Genomic DNA, 15,717 nt, shown 5'->3' with positions numbered 1-15,717 from the left:
GCGCATATAGTCACGGGACAAAAGTTAACGAGTTGGTGCATACGACACGTGACCATGACTAGCCACTCCGTCCCCGTGACCGTGACATCACGCGATCTGAGCCAGTTGCTGACATAAGCCTGATGGGGAGCCAGCGAATCACGGGGACGCTAAACGGCTTTTGTTTCGTTAAGCCGGAAGGGCCGACGTCCGGGATAATCCCACCGTCAAAGACGTCGTCCCATCTCTCCAACGTCACTCCTCCACTCCATCCACCTCCAGCCATGTTCCCTCAGCGTAACGCCCTGCGTCTGTCCCAGCGCGCTGCCCAGCAGCTGCGTGCTGCTCCGGTCCGCTCCACCGTCCAGCGCCGTCTCAACAGCTCCGACTCCAAGCTTCCCTCTTGGGCCGCCGACAACGAATTCAACCGGGAGAGAGAGGCCGTCAAGCACCATGCTGCTGCTACCAGTGGTGCGTATCTAGATCAATTGATGCCGTGGTTTTTCAAGGGTGTGGTTGTGCTAACTCAATGGCTGGTCTTCCTACTTCAGACCTGTGGCGCAAGCTCTCCATCTAGTATGTGGAACTAGCTATTACTACCTCAATTGACTTTCTAGTAACATTTTACTTCCTCGCAGCGCCGTCATTCCTATCCTGATTGCTGGAGGAATCAACTCTTACAACCTCTGGAACGAGCACTGGGAGCACTGGGCGCACATGCCCCCGCTCGAGGAGCGTACTGAGTACCCCTACCAGAACATCCGTGTGAAGAACTTCCCCTGGGGAGACGGTGACAAGGTGCGTACCAGAACTTGTATACTTTTCACAATGTTAATTTGATTGCTGACGATGTTATCTTTTATTTTTCCAGACCATCTTGTAAGTTCCTTACGCCCGAACCGTCCAGCGTCGCGTACAACTCGTTATTTATAACTATGCCTTCTAACAAACTCACAGCTGGAACTCCGAGGTCAACTACCACAACAAGGACAAGGCTACCTAAGTGCCCGCTGTCGATTATGGGAGTACAGCGTCTTTTTTGATTGATTCTGACTGTTGACGGGAGGGCAAATCGAAAGACATGTATATTTACTGACAAAATATGCGGAAGTGAGAATAACGAGGCCAAGGCTCTCGTGGGTGGATTTGAGATAGCGCACCATACAATACTGCTAAGCCATTTTTCTTTTGTTGTGCTGCCTCGTTGTTTTCTAATGACCAGTAACGGTCGTATTGGCTTTCTTGGGTATTTCTTCTACCCGTATTACAGGAGTAAACTGGCGCAGAGGCCGACGCCAAAGAATTTGTTGGTAGATTTGTTGTTTCCCCTGTCACCTTGCAATTATTTAAAACATACAATTGACATCAGTTCGTGTTTCAAAGTCAAGCCTCCCCAAAGTCTATCCTTGCTTGTCTCTTCAAGTCCAAGTACTTGGCCGCATAGTCATTTGCGAGGACCGGATCGCCCGTTAAATGCATAACAGTGGCTTTCTTGGCCACCATTTCACATTGGCCCTTGATATCTTCAATCTCCTCATATTGCTCATATGCACAGTCGAGGTACCCCAAAGCACGAGTGACATGTTCCTTCCGCAGAACGGAGTTAGTCTGTCCCTCACTCCAGAGAGACCCCGCGATCCCCATATTCGCGTCCACAAGAAGCGAGTAGGCCTGTGCAGCCAAGCTACAGTCACCCGTTTCGAGAATTTGCGGCATGATGCTCTCAATCAGCTCAGACACGGCATCGAACTCGCGCATGCTCAGAAGGACGCCTGCCAGCACGCATATGGATTCCCAGAGGCTGGGGAGGAGACGCGAGCGGTGTGCGATACTGGCGGCTCTCATGGCAAGGGAGAAGCCGCGTTGTGGATGGCCTGTCTTCTGGAGAATGGAAGCCTTGAGACAGAGGAGCTTGACTTGCGTGAAAATGTCAAAGTTGTCTTGCTGGATAGCCTGCGCGGCTTTTTCAACCAGTTCGAGCGCGCCGCCGTAGTGGCCTTGTCGAATACGGAGGTCGATCGTGAGGATGGAAAGAAGAAGAGTAATATCGTTGTCAGGGAGTTGGATGGCTTGCAGTTGAGCGAGGAGGTGTTCGGCTGCAACTCGGTTGTCGCTAGATGCTGTGAGTCGGTTGTCATGCAATTGAGTGCCGGGAACCTACCGGTATATCTGCTGTTGCAGCTGGAGGATACCAGAGAAGAATGTCCAATATTGGTATGTTTTGAGCGATCGAAGCTTGTCTGGGGAGATTTGGTTCATTCGGGCTGATACCTCTGTGTAGCGGCCCTGCTGTGCTAGCTTTGGAGGGTCAGTGATGTTGTTCGCTGGAATGGACGTTTGACATACTAGTTGACAGCTACGAAACGTGCTTTTGAGATGGTCTTCAAAGGGTGCTTTGTTTGCGTAGCATTCGCGAAAGGTCTCGCTGCTCAGCCATGCTAGATGTGTGATGCCTGCCAAATGGGTCTTAGTGGGAGTTCATACAATGGCATGATAACGGATGCGTACCAATTCTAGAATAAAGTGCGGCCTGTAGCAGAAGCTGCGGGCCTACCGAGTTCGCCAGGTTCTTTGTAACGTTGAGGTGTGAGGCTCGAATTATGTTCTCAATAGACGAGGCCAGACTTTCTCCCTGGAAGATGTTAGGTTTGGTGATACATAACATTGGTCAACATGGGGAGACTTACATTACGCATCTCCAGCTTCGCTTCGCTCAATAGCGTCGTACTCAGAAGACTCCACATCTCTGTCTCTTTTGCCTTGGCCTTGAGAAATGCAAGGCCTTCTTTCTCGTTGCCCAACATTCCTGTATTTTGAACATCTCTCATGTGCTCTGGAAAAGCCTTCCCGAAGTGATACAACCAACTCATACAGAAATTCAAGCAGTTCATATCGTGGGATTCTCGAGCAATGGAAACAGCCTCCTGCATGGCAGAGACGGCCTCGCCATAGCATCCGAAATCAGCCTGCAAGATGGCAAGATTAAGCAACGCGTATTGATAGGAGCTTCGATCGCGACTGTGCATAGTGCAGTCGAAGTAACGGTGCAGGTTGTCAAATGATGACGGATAATCTCCTGCCCTCCAGGCATCAAGGAACCTAGAGAGTCAGCCAGCATCCCGAGGTGTCACAGATCAATTAGCCAACGGCATACCTCAGATAGTGCACTAGATTAGGAACGGTCACACCGGACGTGATGATGCGTTCCAATTGGGCTTTCATGCCATCCGGCACTCTTCCCCCCAGACCTGAACAATAGTCAGTATTTAATATGCGGGAATGTAGAGGGGGGTCATTACTCTGTAGCTCGCTTATTTGGAATTCTAGGAGCCGCTCGACATCCTTTGTGCTGACGTATTGCTCATCCTCCGAATCATCCTCGATACTTCCGTAGGCGACCTGCGCAAGGGAATCCGTTGTATCCAGGCCAAGGTTTAGCAGATTGATATCCACGGGTGCCTGCTCGAGAGACGGGTTTTTCCGCGCCCATACATGGTACGTTGGCAGTCGATACTTGACAAATCCCCTCCAGAGCTTGACGGAGTCATGGAATTGCAGTCTGGTGAATTCTAGCTGGGAACGTCTGACAAACACACCCAAGGGAGAGCACCGAGACAAGCGCATACAGCCCGTGTCCGGTGCAAGGCCCGCATCTCGATCGCGGATTTGTTCTTCTCGAGTCTTGGCTAGAATAGCCGAGATATCAGCGAAGAAGACTTCCAACGCATCGCAGCAATCGAGGGACCAGATCTTTTTCAGAAAAAGGTCCCAGATTGTACGGCCAGGGACGGAGGACGGGTGGCCCGTTAGTTTATCCTTCAGATCAGTGATGGAGACGGAGCATTGCGTTGCCTGATCTCCCGATGAGGAAATGGATTGTTCTCTTTCCAAGGGGCTGAGACAGGTTACCAGATACGAGAGGATATGAATGGCGGAGGAGTTGGGAACAACACCTTCAGTATAGATGGAGATGAGACAAAGGAGGGCAACCTTGGAAGGGGTGAGATAGCGACTCATGGTGGTTAGAGGTTGTTATACATAGCCTGGCCCCACCAGGAGGAGGCTATGATAGTTGCAGCCACCACGCGGACTGCAGTTCGTTCACAAAGTCCAAGCAGCCAGGTGGAGCCCAGTTGGTACTAGATTGTGTTGGGGGTGTACGACACGAGTGACTCAGGAGCAATGGGCAGAGTGGGTGGTACTGGCTGTTTTGATTCTTTGGGATGTAGTTGGCCAGACCAATCCTCGCGCAGACGGCAGGCATAAACAGAACCGTGGAGGAAAAGCGTGAAAGGAAGAGAAAAAGGATTGTGGAACGCAGCATATAAACAAGGGAAACAATGTAATTAGTACATACGACCACAGGGTGTGGAAAACAGGGCTTCCCGTCCGCTCAGCCGTACTTAAGCCACACGCCGGGAGGTTAGTAGTTGGGTGGGTGACCACCAGCGAATCCCTTCTGTTGTATGTTTTTTTTTTTTTTTTTCATCTCCTTCATCTACTTTCTTTTTTATTTTACTCGATATTGTAAATAACGAGGCTACTACTACCATTTGTCTACATCGCTTTCATGCATAGGGGCTCTGTCAGTGTTGAAACCAGTCTCAATAAACACACGCAGCTTGCCTCTTGGTTACGGGCCGCTCTCATTGTGGTCGAGTATTGCTCATCGTTACATCTTGCTACATCTTGCTTGGACCATTAGCATGAAGGCACGAATTTTCAATGCTTCTCAACCTACGATCCTCAAGTGGAAAGGCAACAAGAAGCACAGCATCATGTAGTGTGTCGTGAGCAAACTTCTCCAACTCGGGTATCCCCTCCTTACCGGCACTCTTGGTAAAAAGACATATCTTGTGGTGGTTGATATTGAGGCCAATGACTGTTTCCATGGGGGCATGAGTTGAGCAAGCTTCACGGTCAACCAACTGTGACTAAGTCGGCTTCTGCAGCTCCATAAGAACTTGTAACAGACTTGCTGGTATTTCCGGCATAGCGGTATCGATCCACTCTTCGATTGTCAATTCATAGATTGATAATAGCGGAGATCGGAGGGAGATCCCCTCGAATCTATCGGCGAGGTCGGGCAGAATAGCGCCTTCTTGCTCAACACTGGATTTGGAGAGCTTCATTTTTCTGCCTATTGTTGCTTCCCAGATATCGCGGAAACGCATCAAGCTTGTAACCTTATCGCCATAACGGTGTGGAGTGCTAAAGAAGATAACGCCAGCTATAGCATTGACAATCGACCCGTACCGAGTAATCTGCTTAATAGCCACACACAAAGCCTGCTTGACTATGAGGCCGCCTAAGCTGTGACAGACCAGTAATAGTGGCTTGTTTGTGGTCTGTGGAAAGTACCTAGCACATTTCTATACCGCCAAGACAACAAAACCACGACTTACTTGACCTACCAAATCTAGGTCTGAGCCTGATCTGAAATCGCTTAAATCCTGGAGAAGGTCATGACCTAGCATCAAAATCGACTCCCACGAGGGCTTTCTGCTTGCAACCGGCGAAGAATTACATACGGGAGAACGCGTGCCCCAGCACCGGAGCCTGGTAGGGATGCGAGCCAATTGGGTTGGGAAACGGCCAATTCTTAGGCGGGATGGTCCCAATCCCTGAAATGAGAATAATGCTAGGTCTAAAAGTATGTGGATTCCCTGAACTGAGCCTAATGTGCTTCTTCTTACTCCACACTATCATGTGAAGTACCAGCCGGGTCCAGCAGCACCTGCAGGTGGCCAGCAGTTGTAATATTGGTGTCTGTTTTCATGGGTGAGAATCACCGAAAGGTTAGCTGTCCAGAAAAATTAGAAAGCCCGGCTTGGGCAGTTTCCTTGGGAGGGTAATGGCTGCTTGTCTTCCATCTAAGTTCCGCCCATATGTTCAGGTGCGGGGGTGGGCGCTTAGTACTAATCACATCACAGGCAGGTGTGCAAATGATTGGAGTACCTCCTTAGGTACGCATAAATACTACTTAATAGCAGCCGTGCACGCCGTGTCCACTTCATTGGTGGATACTAGGCACTCCGTCAATATACTAAATCTCAGAAGCTCTTTCTCCACCTAAAGGGAATTCTTACACAACTCTAACAGCTACCCAGGGACAAAAGCCCAATGATTCTATTGAAAGCGGCAATTTGGCAGAGCGGCATAGCCCGTACTACTAGTAGCCTTACGACTCATCTCCTCAGCTGGCGAATCACAGATCAAGTCACATCCCCATAGTATTATGTGCCATTATTAGCACACCTGTGCTGTAGGGCTTCATGATCTGTCGAGTACCTCATAGTCCAGAGAAGCGGAGATCATATGATTGATACTTATCTATCTATCTATCAATACAGTGTCGACTGTAGAATTTGCTGTAGTACTTGGGCAGTAATTTTGACATAATGTGTCTTACTAAATTGACAGACTTTACAATAGTTAAGAAGAAGAGCTATTATGTACCCTGTCGGATGATTCCAGTCGGCACGGGATAATGAAATTATTGGACTACCACTGGTTGTAGACTTGGTAGATTATATTTATGAGTCAATGAAAACACTTGAAGTGATAGAAGATGATAGTTACTCGTAAATACAGGCATATATATGTAAAAGGGCCACAAATGCTGCGATCAAGAAATTTACCTAAGACATTGGTTTTGTGGAGACTCGAAGGCAAGTGAGAATGAAAATATACATGGGTATATAGCTTTATGAATCGACAGGTTGAGCAGACATTTCTGGGAAATCCTTGGGGTATATTAGGTTTAGAACCAGAACTTCCGGCTTTCAACAATAGAAGTCATTCTCTCGGTCCTTGCTGTCTTGAAGCAAAATGATTGAAAGGGCGACCCATTACGAAGAACCGTCATGACAAAGCAACGCCACATATATTCTGTCCATAGTTAGTTCTTCCACAAACTGACAAACTGGAGCGTAAATGTAAACATAACCTACCTGTCGTCTGGACCTGAATTCTTCGTACATCCCCAGCCAAAGCTGTCGGACGTGGCAATCATCTTGTTGACCGGTGACAAGTTGTACGTCGCAAGATGGCTGCGTCTCTTCGAGCACGTGCTGAGTGGCTGTGATCCATGGCTACCGCAAAATCCGATTAGCTTAGCTGAGTTCGAGTCTGTTGGATGCCAATGGTATGAATCAAATACCTTGGGAACAGGCCAGTCCGAGAAATGGAGGTACTTGGCAGCTTCTAGGACCCTATCGGCATCCCACGTTTCGTCTGCATTGCCTAGATAGGCTTCATGATCCTTGGAGCGAAATTCCCCCGTCAGAAGCATATAAGGACGATGCGGGATAATAAGCGCCGTATCGCCATACAACCTGTTCACAATGTCCATGTCATATCCGCCAGAAACACCATCCCATATCTCATTCGTCAGACGGCTGAACTCTGCTGTGGACGGTTGAATGAGCATTAGAGCGGAAGTAAAAACTTTGTCTTCTTGGTGGAACCAGTATGCCAGTGGCATAGCGACTGGAGCCGATGGGAGCAGAAATAGCTCGTCCATTGTCTTCATATATCATGTTAGTTGTTACAATAGAAACCACGCTTTGCAGACGAACCTGTAGGAGTGTCGCGTCAGAGTCTAAGTGAATGACTCTGTCGTATTCTGTTTGATTGAAAGTGAGAAGCTTCGTGTAGCTCCTTGACCACGTTTCTGCGCCCACTTTTAGTTCGACGTATTGCAGCAGTGACATCAAGCGACTTACCACCTCCCCCGCCCTTGTATATCACCTCCATTGGCTTGAGTTTAACCGCATATTTATCTCTTGCAAAACGTAGTAAACGAGCTTCTGGTGAATCATCTTCCTCAGACACGAGAAAATTAGATGGGTACATCAACACGAGATCAGCTTTGCTTCCAAGCCGATGGAGGGCCTCGAATATCATGACTGAGTTACACAAGTACGATCTGTCCGTTGCGTATTGTGTGTATGCAAATCGGGACCAATTTATTTGCTTCTCGGGCAGATGATCAAGTTGACTTTCTTGCAGAGAAATTGAGGCGCTTAGATGTCGCAATGATATCGCGAGCATGGCTAGCATTAGCACCGCTATCAATAGGGCGCGAACAAATCTGGGATATTTTGAGGTCATTTTCATGGATGTCGTCGAGAAAATCGAAAAGCTTGTGATCTGATGGCTGTAATCTGTAGATTTGCGCCAACTCGCTGCAGCTATGGGGATAGAAGTATGTATAGCAAAAAGTCCAGTTGTCTAAAAGAGGACCCCCTTCACACCGGACATGATCCCACCCTCAGCTGTTCATACTAGCAGCTTTAGGGCAGCGCGAAGTGTAAGACATTGCAGGGGTAGCCATGAAGTCCGAAATGGGCGGCTAAACGTCGGCCAGCCATTTCTGACCCACGCTATAATAGCTAATAACCAGAGCGACTAGTATGTTTGCTATAATCTCTTGAATGGCTGAAAGTAGTCCTGCTTTTAGTCTAGTGGTTAGCACTTCGACACTAGATTCGGCGGGTAATTTTGTCGTTGCCATCCCGAGGACCAGTATATCTCACCATACATAATTCTTTCTGTTGGTAAAGCTGCAGACCTAATTTGATCTTTCTCCTGCGATCACTTTCGTCGATCTGCATCGTTTAAATAATAAACATCATCATATGGTATGGGAAGGTTGTTAAAGCCATTCTTAATCATTCGGCTCTTAGTCAAAGAAAAGGTGGAGAACGGGTTCAAACGTCCAGTCTCCTTCATTTCCGGGATGGTTCTGTAGCACTCCCAACCAGGGCGCTTAGCGTAACTCCGCAAGAATACCATTGGCGCTCGACAGGCATCATTTGCTTTCGAGATGATTTGAGTCAAACACATCTCACACATCCCATTGTGACTGATCCTACCTCACGTACATATTTCAGGGTTTGAAGCGCTGTACAGATCAATCGACCTATAATATGCTGTCGATCTTCGTTTAATACAGTGACACTCCCGGCCTTCGAATATCGCGAAGCCATTGCTGCGAAAAATGGCGGACTCTGGAGTGAGATCATTGGCCGTAGCCATAAGTAATCGTTCAGTGCCCCAAATGTCGTCTTCCAAGATGTCATTGTGAAACAGACACGCTTTGTGCGTCAGTTGGCATCCAGGTATGCAGTCAGTTTCGTTCAACAATCAGAATGTGTCAGTAGCCCGGAGACAAAAGTATCAGAGTCGTCTGGTCTATCTTGGCCAATGTGACTTGAAGCCTGGTACTACCCTCTTGGGAAAGCCCGACCAGCTTGCTGCATAGCTGATAGGACCAGGTACCGTCTTTCATTTGTAAAGACAGGCACATCACGGTCTCGATTCCTAACAAGATACTTTTCTGATCCTGATTGTTGCAGAACAAAGTTCTAGCGTCGTTCCATGATTGCCCAGACTTGGGAATGGGAACGCTTGTTTAACACCAAGATTGGTCCACCACCGCATAATTCACGATTGGAGACGCTGGTTCTTAGTGCACGACGGTAGTTATCCGGCTGTCCATACAGAATTGGCAAATAGGTCAGCAGTTTGGTTCAGTTTTTATGGGTGGAAACTGCTAAACTGTGGTTGACAGGGGCGACGCCCTAGGCCTCGAGAGAACAAACCTCTGGTCGCCATAATGGGAAGTTTGGTCAGGCAGCTCAATGAAAGAAAGTAGAAGTAATGACATATGTCGCAAACATGTCAGCTTCTAGGGCGACAAGAAACAACAGGAACTGTTATTGCCTTTTAGTACCTGAGTGGGACGGTTCACAGTATTTACATCCTGCTGTACACCGCAGGGGTGGCGCCTGGCCTTAGAAAGCATCTTACGTTGCTGTTTCGTCCAAGCGCTTGTCCTATATCTGAGAGCAGAGATTTAAGGCTTGAATGGTGCGGATTTCCGCAGGATTAATCCTAGCACAGTTCTTTGAGGCTGCGTTTCCATCTCATGGTCCTGGTTTGTCCACGTCAGGGCCGCTCGTGCTGCTGGGGCTGCACAGTCAGTGCTGGGAAGCTTCTCCATTTCACATTATACGGTGTACAGAGTGTGGACATCCAATTATATCAATTGCCTACGGCGCTTACAAAGGATTAGAGTTTTGGAGTGTCGTGGTCTGTGCCCTGCTTATCTTCTTTTCTGCGCTAACTTTGGGTGGCTCGGCGCATCTTAACCCCTGCAATGTTCTCTGTGAAACGCGCTGACTCTACATAATTCTCTTTCCCAGATACTACCACGAATTCTGTCTTTATAACTTCGAAGGAAATGTAAAGCGGAGAAAAAGGAAAAGACACGTACACTTCAATATGTTGGATAAAAGAAGCTTACCAATCTTGGTCGACTTCTATTATTGCGCCTTGGACATGATATACATGCGCAGTGAAATATACCTCAAGCCGCAATCAATGGCCTGTGGCGATAAGAAGTTCAAGGCACGAGTGCAATCGGAGATCCACAATTAACAAAGTCTTATTTGATGGTAGAAGAAGTACCAACAAAAGTGTAATCTTCCACGCCTCTGTCCTTGAACACACCTCTTACAGTGAATAATTACCACAGATATCATATATCTGACAACTCATTTGTGCTCATCAGACTGTAAAGGAGTTGTGGAAACAATCAAAACTGATGTACCTCCCCACAGTAGATAGTCTCAGAACTGTAGTATAGCATTGAAATATGATACTGGGGATAAATCAAAGTAAACGACTAGGGATTTAAATCAGCTGATCAGCTGCACGTTGCCCTGATCTCAACGATTGCATAGCCGACATAAGTTGCTCTCCCTTGCGTCGAGACTCTATGCCTCATGATCATGACGCAGCAAGAAGCGTCTTACGAGCGATCGATATAGCAAGATGGAACTTCCCATCGCTGAAATAAATAAAAGCAAGTCAGTCGGGATCATCAGCTGCCGGCCATGTGACCGGGAGAGATGAAATTCACTGGTACTTTTCCCGGTCATTGTTTTCCCCTCAGCTTCCCGTAAACAAACGCCCTGCAACGGTTTCTCCTCCCAGAAATAGACAGCAATACAAGCGCAAGCGCAAGCACAAGGTCAAGCTCAGCATCTACATAGCTTTATCGAAGCATCATTACCCAAATCAAACCCCTTGACTATCAGCGGAGGCACCGACAACAAATGGCCTCCGCACTAAAGGCGGGGCACTTCCAGACTCACGAGTCCCCCGCATCCGGCACCATCATCATCCGCGACTCTCTCTATGGCGACCATTCCATTACCGAGCCCATCTTGGTCGACCTGCTTCAATCTTCCGATCTCCGTCGACTGATTGGAATCTGTCAACATGGTGTAACTGGACACCTCGGCCTCCTACCCAAGCAAGTCAAGATCACGCGCTTCGAGCATTCCGTCGGGGCATTCCTGCTCGTCCGCATCGCCGAGGGGAGCGTTGAAGAACAGGTAACCGCTCTTTTGCACGACATTAGCCACACCGTGCTCAGCCATGTGGTCGACTGGGCGCTTTCAAAACCGGGCGAGGAGAGTTACCACGAAGTTCATAAAGCACGGTATATTCGTGCGACGCAGATTCCCAAGATCCTGACCAAACATGGTGTTCCGCAGACTGTCTTGGATGAAGAGCAGTACCCGCTTGTCGAGATGGCGGCACCACATCTCTGCGCAGACCGACTGGATTACGCCCTGCGGGATATGGTTGCGTTTGGGATACTCCAGCTGAGTGATGCGCACCGGGTCGTCGCAAGCTTGAAAGCGTTCCCTGATGCAGTTTCTCTGAATCGGATGCTTGTGCTCGGGGATCAGAAGGCGGCACTAGACCTTGCGAGGGCGTATCTAGTTGCGGATCGGGAGGTGTGGTCTAACCCGACACATGTTGAGATGTACAGAGGGACTGGGCAGTTGATTGGGAATCTTGTTCACGAAGAACGGATTCACGAGAAGGTGCTGTGGAGCACGACGGATGATCAGTTCTGGCAGTTATTGAAGGATATCGCGGATCCGGAAGAATCGGAAATGCTAGAAAGGTTTGAGACTGAAGGACTGGTGGAGGAGGATGGCTTGCGCCTACATAAAAATGCCAAGGTTCGTACTATTGACCCCGATGTGTATGTGTCTGGCGCAGAAGCAGTTGCGCTGTCGGTGGTGGATCCGGACTGGGCTGCTGAGCGCGAGAGCTATATCCGGGGACGAGAGGCTACACGAGAGGTGTAATTGTAACATTACAGCTGGTTTAATGAGGATAAGTAGATGAGAACGAATTTGCTATGAACAAGATAATCATTCTCGATACATCTACTTCCCATGACTCTATTTACAACTGCAACTATATCATAAGTATCCCTGCCTCAGGCACATAACCCCGCTGGCTCTTATCAACCCACCAATTGCGGGCGTCCAAAGTATGACTCCCCCACGAACCCCTCCATTGCGTCCCCAAACTAACCTCCAAACTACTAACTTTCTCTAGCCTTCATTCCTTTCAAACTTCTTCTGTATCCACGCCCCTCTCGTACACCCATTGTCTCCAATCCACCCCAAACAATGGCCACCGCATACACCCAAACCGACCTCCAGGGCGCCCTGCCCCTCATCGCGCGCGGCAAAGTGCGCGACCTGTACGAGATCGACGACAAAACCCTCCTCTTCATCGCGACCGACCGCATCTCCGCCTACGATGTGATTATGGAAAATGTACCCTACCCTATACCAGCTATATATACCCATTCCATTACTGCTCAATGCACATGAACCAATACTAATCATGATTCAAACAGGGCATCCCCAACAAAGGCATCCTCCTCACCCTCTGCACCCGCAAATGGTTCGAAGTGCTCACCACCGCCCTCCCCACCCTCCGCACGCACTTCCTGACCCTCGACCTGCCCCCGCAAATCCCCGAGTCGCTGCGCCCGGTCCTCCAGAACCGCAGCATGCAGGTCCGCAAGCTCCGCATCCTGCCCATTGAGGCTATCGTGCGCGGTTACATCACCGGCTCCGCGTGGAAGGAGTACCAGACTCACGGCACGGTGCATGGTCTTCCTGTCAAGGCCGGGTTGAGGGAGAGTGAGGCGTTCCCCGATGGACCTATCTATACTCCGAGTACGAAGGCCGAGCTGGGCGAGCATGATGAGAATATTCATCCGGATAAGGGTATACCCACCCCACTTTCTTTACTATTGTTTGGTGGGAGAGATGAAGGCTAATTGTTGGTATAGCTGTTGAGATCATCGGAGAGAAATACGCCACTATTGTCGCTTCTTTGTCCGTTCAGCTGTACAAGATCGCCCACGAGTATGCGCTTTCCCGCGGTGTCATCATCGCTGACACCAAGTTCGAGTTCGGCGTTGATGAGGAGACTGGTGAGGTGGTGCTTGCTGACGAGGTGTTGACGCCGGATTCGTCGCGGTTCTGGCCTAAGGATACCTATGAGATTGGACGGGGACAGGCCAGTTTCGATAAGCAGTTCCTCCGCGATTGGTTGGTCAAGGAGGGGTTGAAGGGCAAGGAGGGTGTCCGGATGAGCGATGAGATCGCGGAGAAGACTAGTGAGAAGTACAAGGAGGCGTGGGAGAAGATTACCGGTGGTAACTAAATTAATTATCAGTCCTGTTATGGAATTTGTATGAGTTTTAACAAAATGTCACGAAAAGGGAAAAGGTAGATTAGTTAGGCACTAGAAAGGTCATATTACTGTTTTGTACAATCTAGATATGGTATCAAGTTCGTTGCTTTCCTGCATCCGCACCTACGCCTCCCACTCATCTTTCAACCCCTTCAATCCCTTCGCCTTAGGCTCTCCTCCCTCCTTCACACTCTCCCTCTGACCCTGAACCTCCTTCTGACCCTTCCCCCCAACCTCACCCATCCACCCCGTCATCACCCCCTCATCAACCGGCAACGCATCGGCCCCACAAATCCTCCTCTCCTCCTCAATCTCCGCCTCACTCATGCCATTCGTCGCCCAAACCTTCTGAATCCTCAAATCATACGGACCCTCCACCCGATCCGTCAACCCAATACCCACACTCTTGATCCGCTGCCGAATAATCGACGTCTGCGGCTCAACCACCATACCATGATTCGTGCGCACAAACGAGTTAAACGGCAACAGGATCGTCTCCCATCCCGTCCCACCAGAGGTCGTAGCACTCGAACTACCACTCCCCATGACAATACTCTCCGGCGGAACATCAGACAAAGCAGCGGGAATGCTACCATTAGGGTACAACCGATCCGCTAGATCAGAGGAGTCCGCGTCGGAGGTAGAGAAGGAAGGCTGCACGCGATGATGCCGCGTGTAGAGACGGTGTTGGTGGATATCGGTCTCGACGATGGAATCGGTCTGGATGTTGACAGTGTACCGACGGCCGTCGGATTTTACTCTCAGTGCGAGGTAGGTGTACGGATCGACGTCCCAGAAGAGTCGGCCGAAGAGCCAGAAGCCGCGGTCGTGGTTGCGGAAGGCGGCGTAGCCTATACATTTCATACCATAAGTCAGCAAAAAGTTACTTTAGTATGGGGGGATAGGTGGTGGGGGATGTATATACCTGTCCGCTCAACCCGCCAGTTCTTGGGAAGCTTGGTCGAGATACTTCCATGGAAACGCGCATGTGCTGGACTGTTCGTGGCTGGGTCCGCAGGGACGTAGTCTAGACTGGCGGTGCTGTACCCTCCGACGACGCGGTCGGCCATGGTCTTGCAGCTGGCGACGGACGACTCATCTTCGAAGTCGAGGAGGACGTAGGGCTTGGTTGGGGTGTGGAGAGCTTCGTTGTTCCAGGCTGGATGTTTGTTTTTTTTATCAATCAGTTTATCGGTCTCGATCTGTTAGGTTTGGCTAGTGGAGATGGGGAGAAGCGCACCGATTCGGGAGAGACGGCCGAATTCCTCAACGCTGCGTTTGAGGAAGCCGGATGGCTTTGCAGCTAGGCATCGGGCCGTGGGAAACATGTTGGCTTGGGTAGATAGAAATCAAGCCAATTGGGGGGATGTTGGTGCAGGTGTAAAGTGCCGCGGCGATGCGTCGAGGAGATTCTCGGACCTGCGCATGACGTCGGAATTTCGCTGGCCGTGCGGGCCTGAGGCAGAAGCTGTCCGGTTTGGTCGTCCGGTCTCGGTGGTTGGAGGGTCACCGCCTAGGGAGATATAAATGTGTCTTCGGTCGTTTATGGTAGCCTGGTGTACAAGAAGTTATGAGTTGACGATGCAAATATGAAGGTAAGTATATAAGTGGTGCTTAGTGTGTTCGGTTGTTTTGTCGTATATCGCTAACTTTTGTTCATTTAGGGGACTCCTTTGAGAGCAGCTAAAATTGCTAGGGCATGGCTTGCCAGTATGACCACTCTAATAGGCCCTAGTCTATGAAATAGTCACTGAATATAGCGGATATCTTTGACGCGGTATTCTTGAGCAACAGGATTGCTGCTGGCCTACACAGTACAAGTACTAGTAGTACTGTGCAGGCCAACAGCAACCTATCCTTCCCATCAGCATAGATTCGCCAGTTGTCTGATTCTGCTGGCAGAATCTAATGCGGTGAGAATATCAGCTGTCATGATATGCGTGTATCCCACCAATCATATTGCGAGCGCATACATCGGTTGTTGGCCAATGATATCAAAGTGCACCCTGAGTCAGACGACGAGAGAAATGCAATAATGAGATTTATTGGAGTTGAACTAAACAGCAAATGTGTCTCTAGGAGTTGTACAAGCTATCAGAGAGATATGTATATCATGGCTTTATTGTGGGCCTGTTTTCAAGCAGAAACCAC

At 49.2% G+C, this 15,717-nt stretch overlaps 7 protein-coding genes across 7 annotated transcripts; 3 read left to right on the top strand and 4 right to left on the bottom strand.

Annotated features, from left to right (window-relative positions):
• Positions 1-217: 217 nt before the first annotated feature.
• BO85DRAFT_520043 (cytochrome c oxidase subunit VIa) lies at positions 218-1,165 on the top strand. The gene is made up of 5 exons (XM_025665097.1): positions 218-450; positions 531-555; positions 618-777; positions 851-858; positions 937-1,165. The coding sequence occupies exons 1-5, from the start codon at positions 264-266 to the stop codon at positions 980-982; spliced, it is 426 nt and encodes a 141-aa protein (XP_025516100.1). The 5' UTR covers positions 218-263; the 3' UTR covers positions 983-1,165.
• BO85DRAFT_468745 (putative anaphase-promoting complex subunit Apc5) lies at positions 1,035-4,275 on the bottom strand. The gene is made up of 7 exons (XM_025662289.1): positions 3,279-4,275; positions 3,134-3,227; positions 2,667-3,078; positions 2,488-2,611; positions 2,326-2,432; positions 2,141-2,277; positions 1,035-2,092 (listed from the first exon to the last, which is right to left on the bottom strand). Exons 1-7 carry the CDS (start codon positions 3,994-3,996, stop codon positions 1,363-1,365), a joined length of 2,322 nt encoding a protein of 773 aa, XP_025516099.1. The 5' UTR covers positions 3,997-4,275; the 3' UTR covers positions 1,035-1,362.
• Positions 4,276-4,840: 565 nt separating this feature from the next.
• Positions 4,841-5,223, bottom strand: BO85DRAFT_449281 (uncharacterized protein). Its single transcript, XM_025660131.1, has one exon. The coding sequence runs from the start codon at positions 5,109-5,111 to the stop codon at positions 4,914-4,916; it is 198 nt and encodes a 65-aa protein (XP_025516098.1). The 5' UTR covers positions 5,112-5,223; the 3' UTR covers positions 4,841-4,913.
• Positions 5,224-6,830: 1,607 nt separating this feature from the next.
• Positions 6,831-8,034, bottom strand: BO85DRAFT_371288 (nucleotide-diphospho-sugar transferase; the record flags this gene model as incomplete). The annotated part of the gene is made up of 4 exons (XM_025655992.1): positions 6,831-7,073; positions 7,142-7,507; positions 7,560-7,654; positions 7,707-8,034. The coding sequence occupies 4 exons, from the start codon at positions 8,032-8,034 to the stop codon at positions 6,831-6,833; spliced, it is 1,032 nt and encodes a 343-aa protein (XP_025516097.1).
• A 2,788-nt stretch (positions 8,035-10,822) lies between these two features.
• BO85DRAFT_449279 (metal dependent phosphohydrolase) lies at positions 10,823-12,233 on the top strand. Its single transcript, XM_025660130.1, has one exon. The coding sequence runs from the start codon at positions 11,106-11,108 to the stop codon at positions 12,153-12,155; it is 1,050 nt and encodes a 349-aa protein (XP_025516096.1). The 5' UTR covers positions 10,823-11,105; the 3' UTR covers positions 12,156-12,233.
• A 142-nt stretch (positions 12,234-12,375) lies between these two features.
• Positions 12,376-13,673, top strand: BO85DRAFT_420759 (phosphoribosylaminoimidazolesuccinocarboxamide synthase). The gene is made up of 3 exons (XM_025657904.1): positions 12,376-12,635; positions 12,719-13,094; positions 13,160-13,673. The coding sequence occupies exons 1-3, from the start codon at positions 12,486-12,488 to the stop codon at positions 13,534-13,536; spliced, it is 903 nt and encodes a 300-aa protein (XP_025516095.1). The 5' UTR covers positions 12,376-12,485; the 3' UTR covers positions 13,537-13,673.
• On the bottom strand, positions 13,574-14,977 carry BO85DRAFT_449277 (CIA30 family protein). The gene is made up of 3 exons (XM_025660129.1): positions 14,807-14,977; positions 14,492-14,725; positions 13,574-14,417 (listed from the first exon to the last, which is right to left on the bottom strand). Exons 1-3 carry the CDS (start codon positions 14,892-14,894, stop codon positions 13,690-13,692), a joined length of 1,050 nt encoding a protein of 349 aa, XP_025516094.1. The 5' UTR covers positions 14,895-14,977; the 3' UTR covers positions 13,574-13,689.
• Positions 14,978-15,717: the final 740 nt, after the last annotated feature.

The sequence above is a fragment of the Aspergillus piperis genome (genome assembly GCF_003184755.1).
Source record: "Aspergillus piperis CBS 112811 unplaced genomic scaffold BO85scaffold_8, whole genome shotgun sequence".
NCBI lineage: Eukaryota > Fungi > Ascomycota > Eurotiomycetes > Eurotiales > Aspergillaceae > Aspergillus > Aspergillus piperis.
The sequence above is the reverse complement of the archived record's forward strand: the minus strand, read 5'-3'. Positions and strand labels throughout refer to the sequence as shown.

What these genes read in the sequence shown, in the direction of transcription:
- BO85DRAFT_468745 (XM_025662289.1), bottom strand. Translation starts at nt 3,996, where the DNA reads ATGAGTCGCTATCTCACCCCTTCCAAGGTTGCCCTCCTTTGTCTCATC. An exon ending in CGAAGCTGGAGATGCGTAAT is followed by an intron (nt 2,612 to 2,666) that starts GTAAGTCTCCCC and finishes AACATCTTCCAG; the next exon opens with GGAGAAAGTCTGGCCTCGTC. An exon ending in CGTTTCGTAGCTGTCAACTA is followed by an intron (nt 2,278 to 2,325) that starts GTATGTCAAACG and finishes GACCCTCCAAAG; the next exon opens with CTAGCACAGCAGGGCCGCTA.
- BO85DRAFT_449281 (XM_025660131.1), bottom strand. Translation starts at nt 5,111, where the DNA reads ATGAAGCTCTCCAAATCCAGTGTTGAGCAAGAAGGCGCTATTCTGCCC.
- BO85DRAFT_449277 (XM_025660129.1), bottom strand. Translation starts at nt 14,894, where the DNA reads ATGTTTCCCACGGCCCGATGCCTAGCTGCAAAGCCATCCGGCTTCCTC. An exon ending in CGGCCGTCTCTCCCGAATCG is followed by an intron (nt 14,726 to 14,806) that starts GTGCGCTTCTCC and finishes ACAAACATCCAG; the next exon opens with CCTGGAACAACGAAGCTCTC. An exon ending in CTGGCGGGTTGAGCGGACAG is followed by an intron (nt 14,418 to 14,491) that starts GTATATACATCC and finishes TGAAATGTATAG; the next exon opens with GCTACGCCGCCTTCCGCAAC.
- BO85DRAFT_449279 (XM_025660130.1), top strand. Translation starts at nt 11,106, where the DNA reads ATGGCCTCCGCACTAAAGGCGGGGCACTTCCAGACTCACGAGTCCCCC.
- BO85DRAFT_420759 (XM_025657904.1), top strand. Translation starts at nt 12,486, where the DNA reads ATGGCCACCGCATACACCCAAACCGACCTCCAGGGCGCCCTGCCCCTC. An exon ending in ACGATGTGATTATGGAAAAT is followed by an intron (nt 12,636 to 12,718) that starts GTACCCTACCCT and finishes TGATTCAAACAG; the next exon opens with GGCATCCCCAACAAAGGCAT. An exon ending in GAATATTCATCCGGATAAGG is followed by an intron (nt 13,095 to 13,159) that starts GTATACCCACCC and finishes TTGTTGGTATAG; the next exon opens with CTGTTGAGATCATCGGAGAG.
- BO85DRAFT_520043 (XM_025665097.1), top strand. Translation starts at nt 264, where the DNA reads ATGTTCCCTCAGCGTAACGCCCTGCGTCTGTCCCAGCGCGCTGCCCAG. An exon ending in CCATGCTGCTGCTACCAGTG is followed by an intron (nt 451 to 530) that starts GTGCGTATCTAG and finishes TTCCTACTTCAG; the next exon opens with ACCTGTGGCGCAAGCTCTCC. An exon ending in TGGCGCAAGCTCTCCATCTA is followed by an intron (nt 556 to 617) that starts GTATGTGGAACT and finishes ACTTCCTCGCAG; the next exon opens with CGCCGTCATTCCTATCCTGA.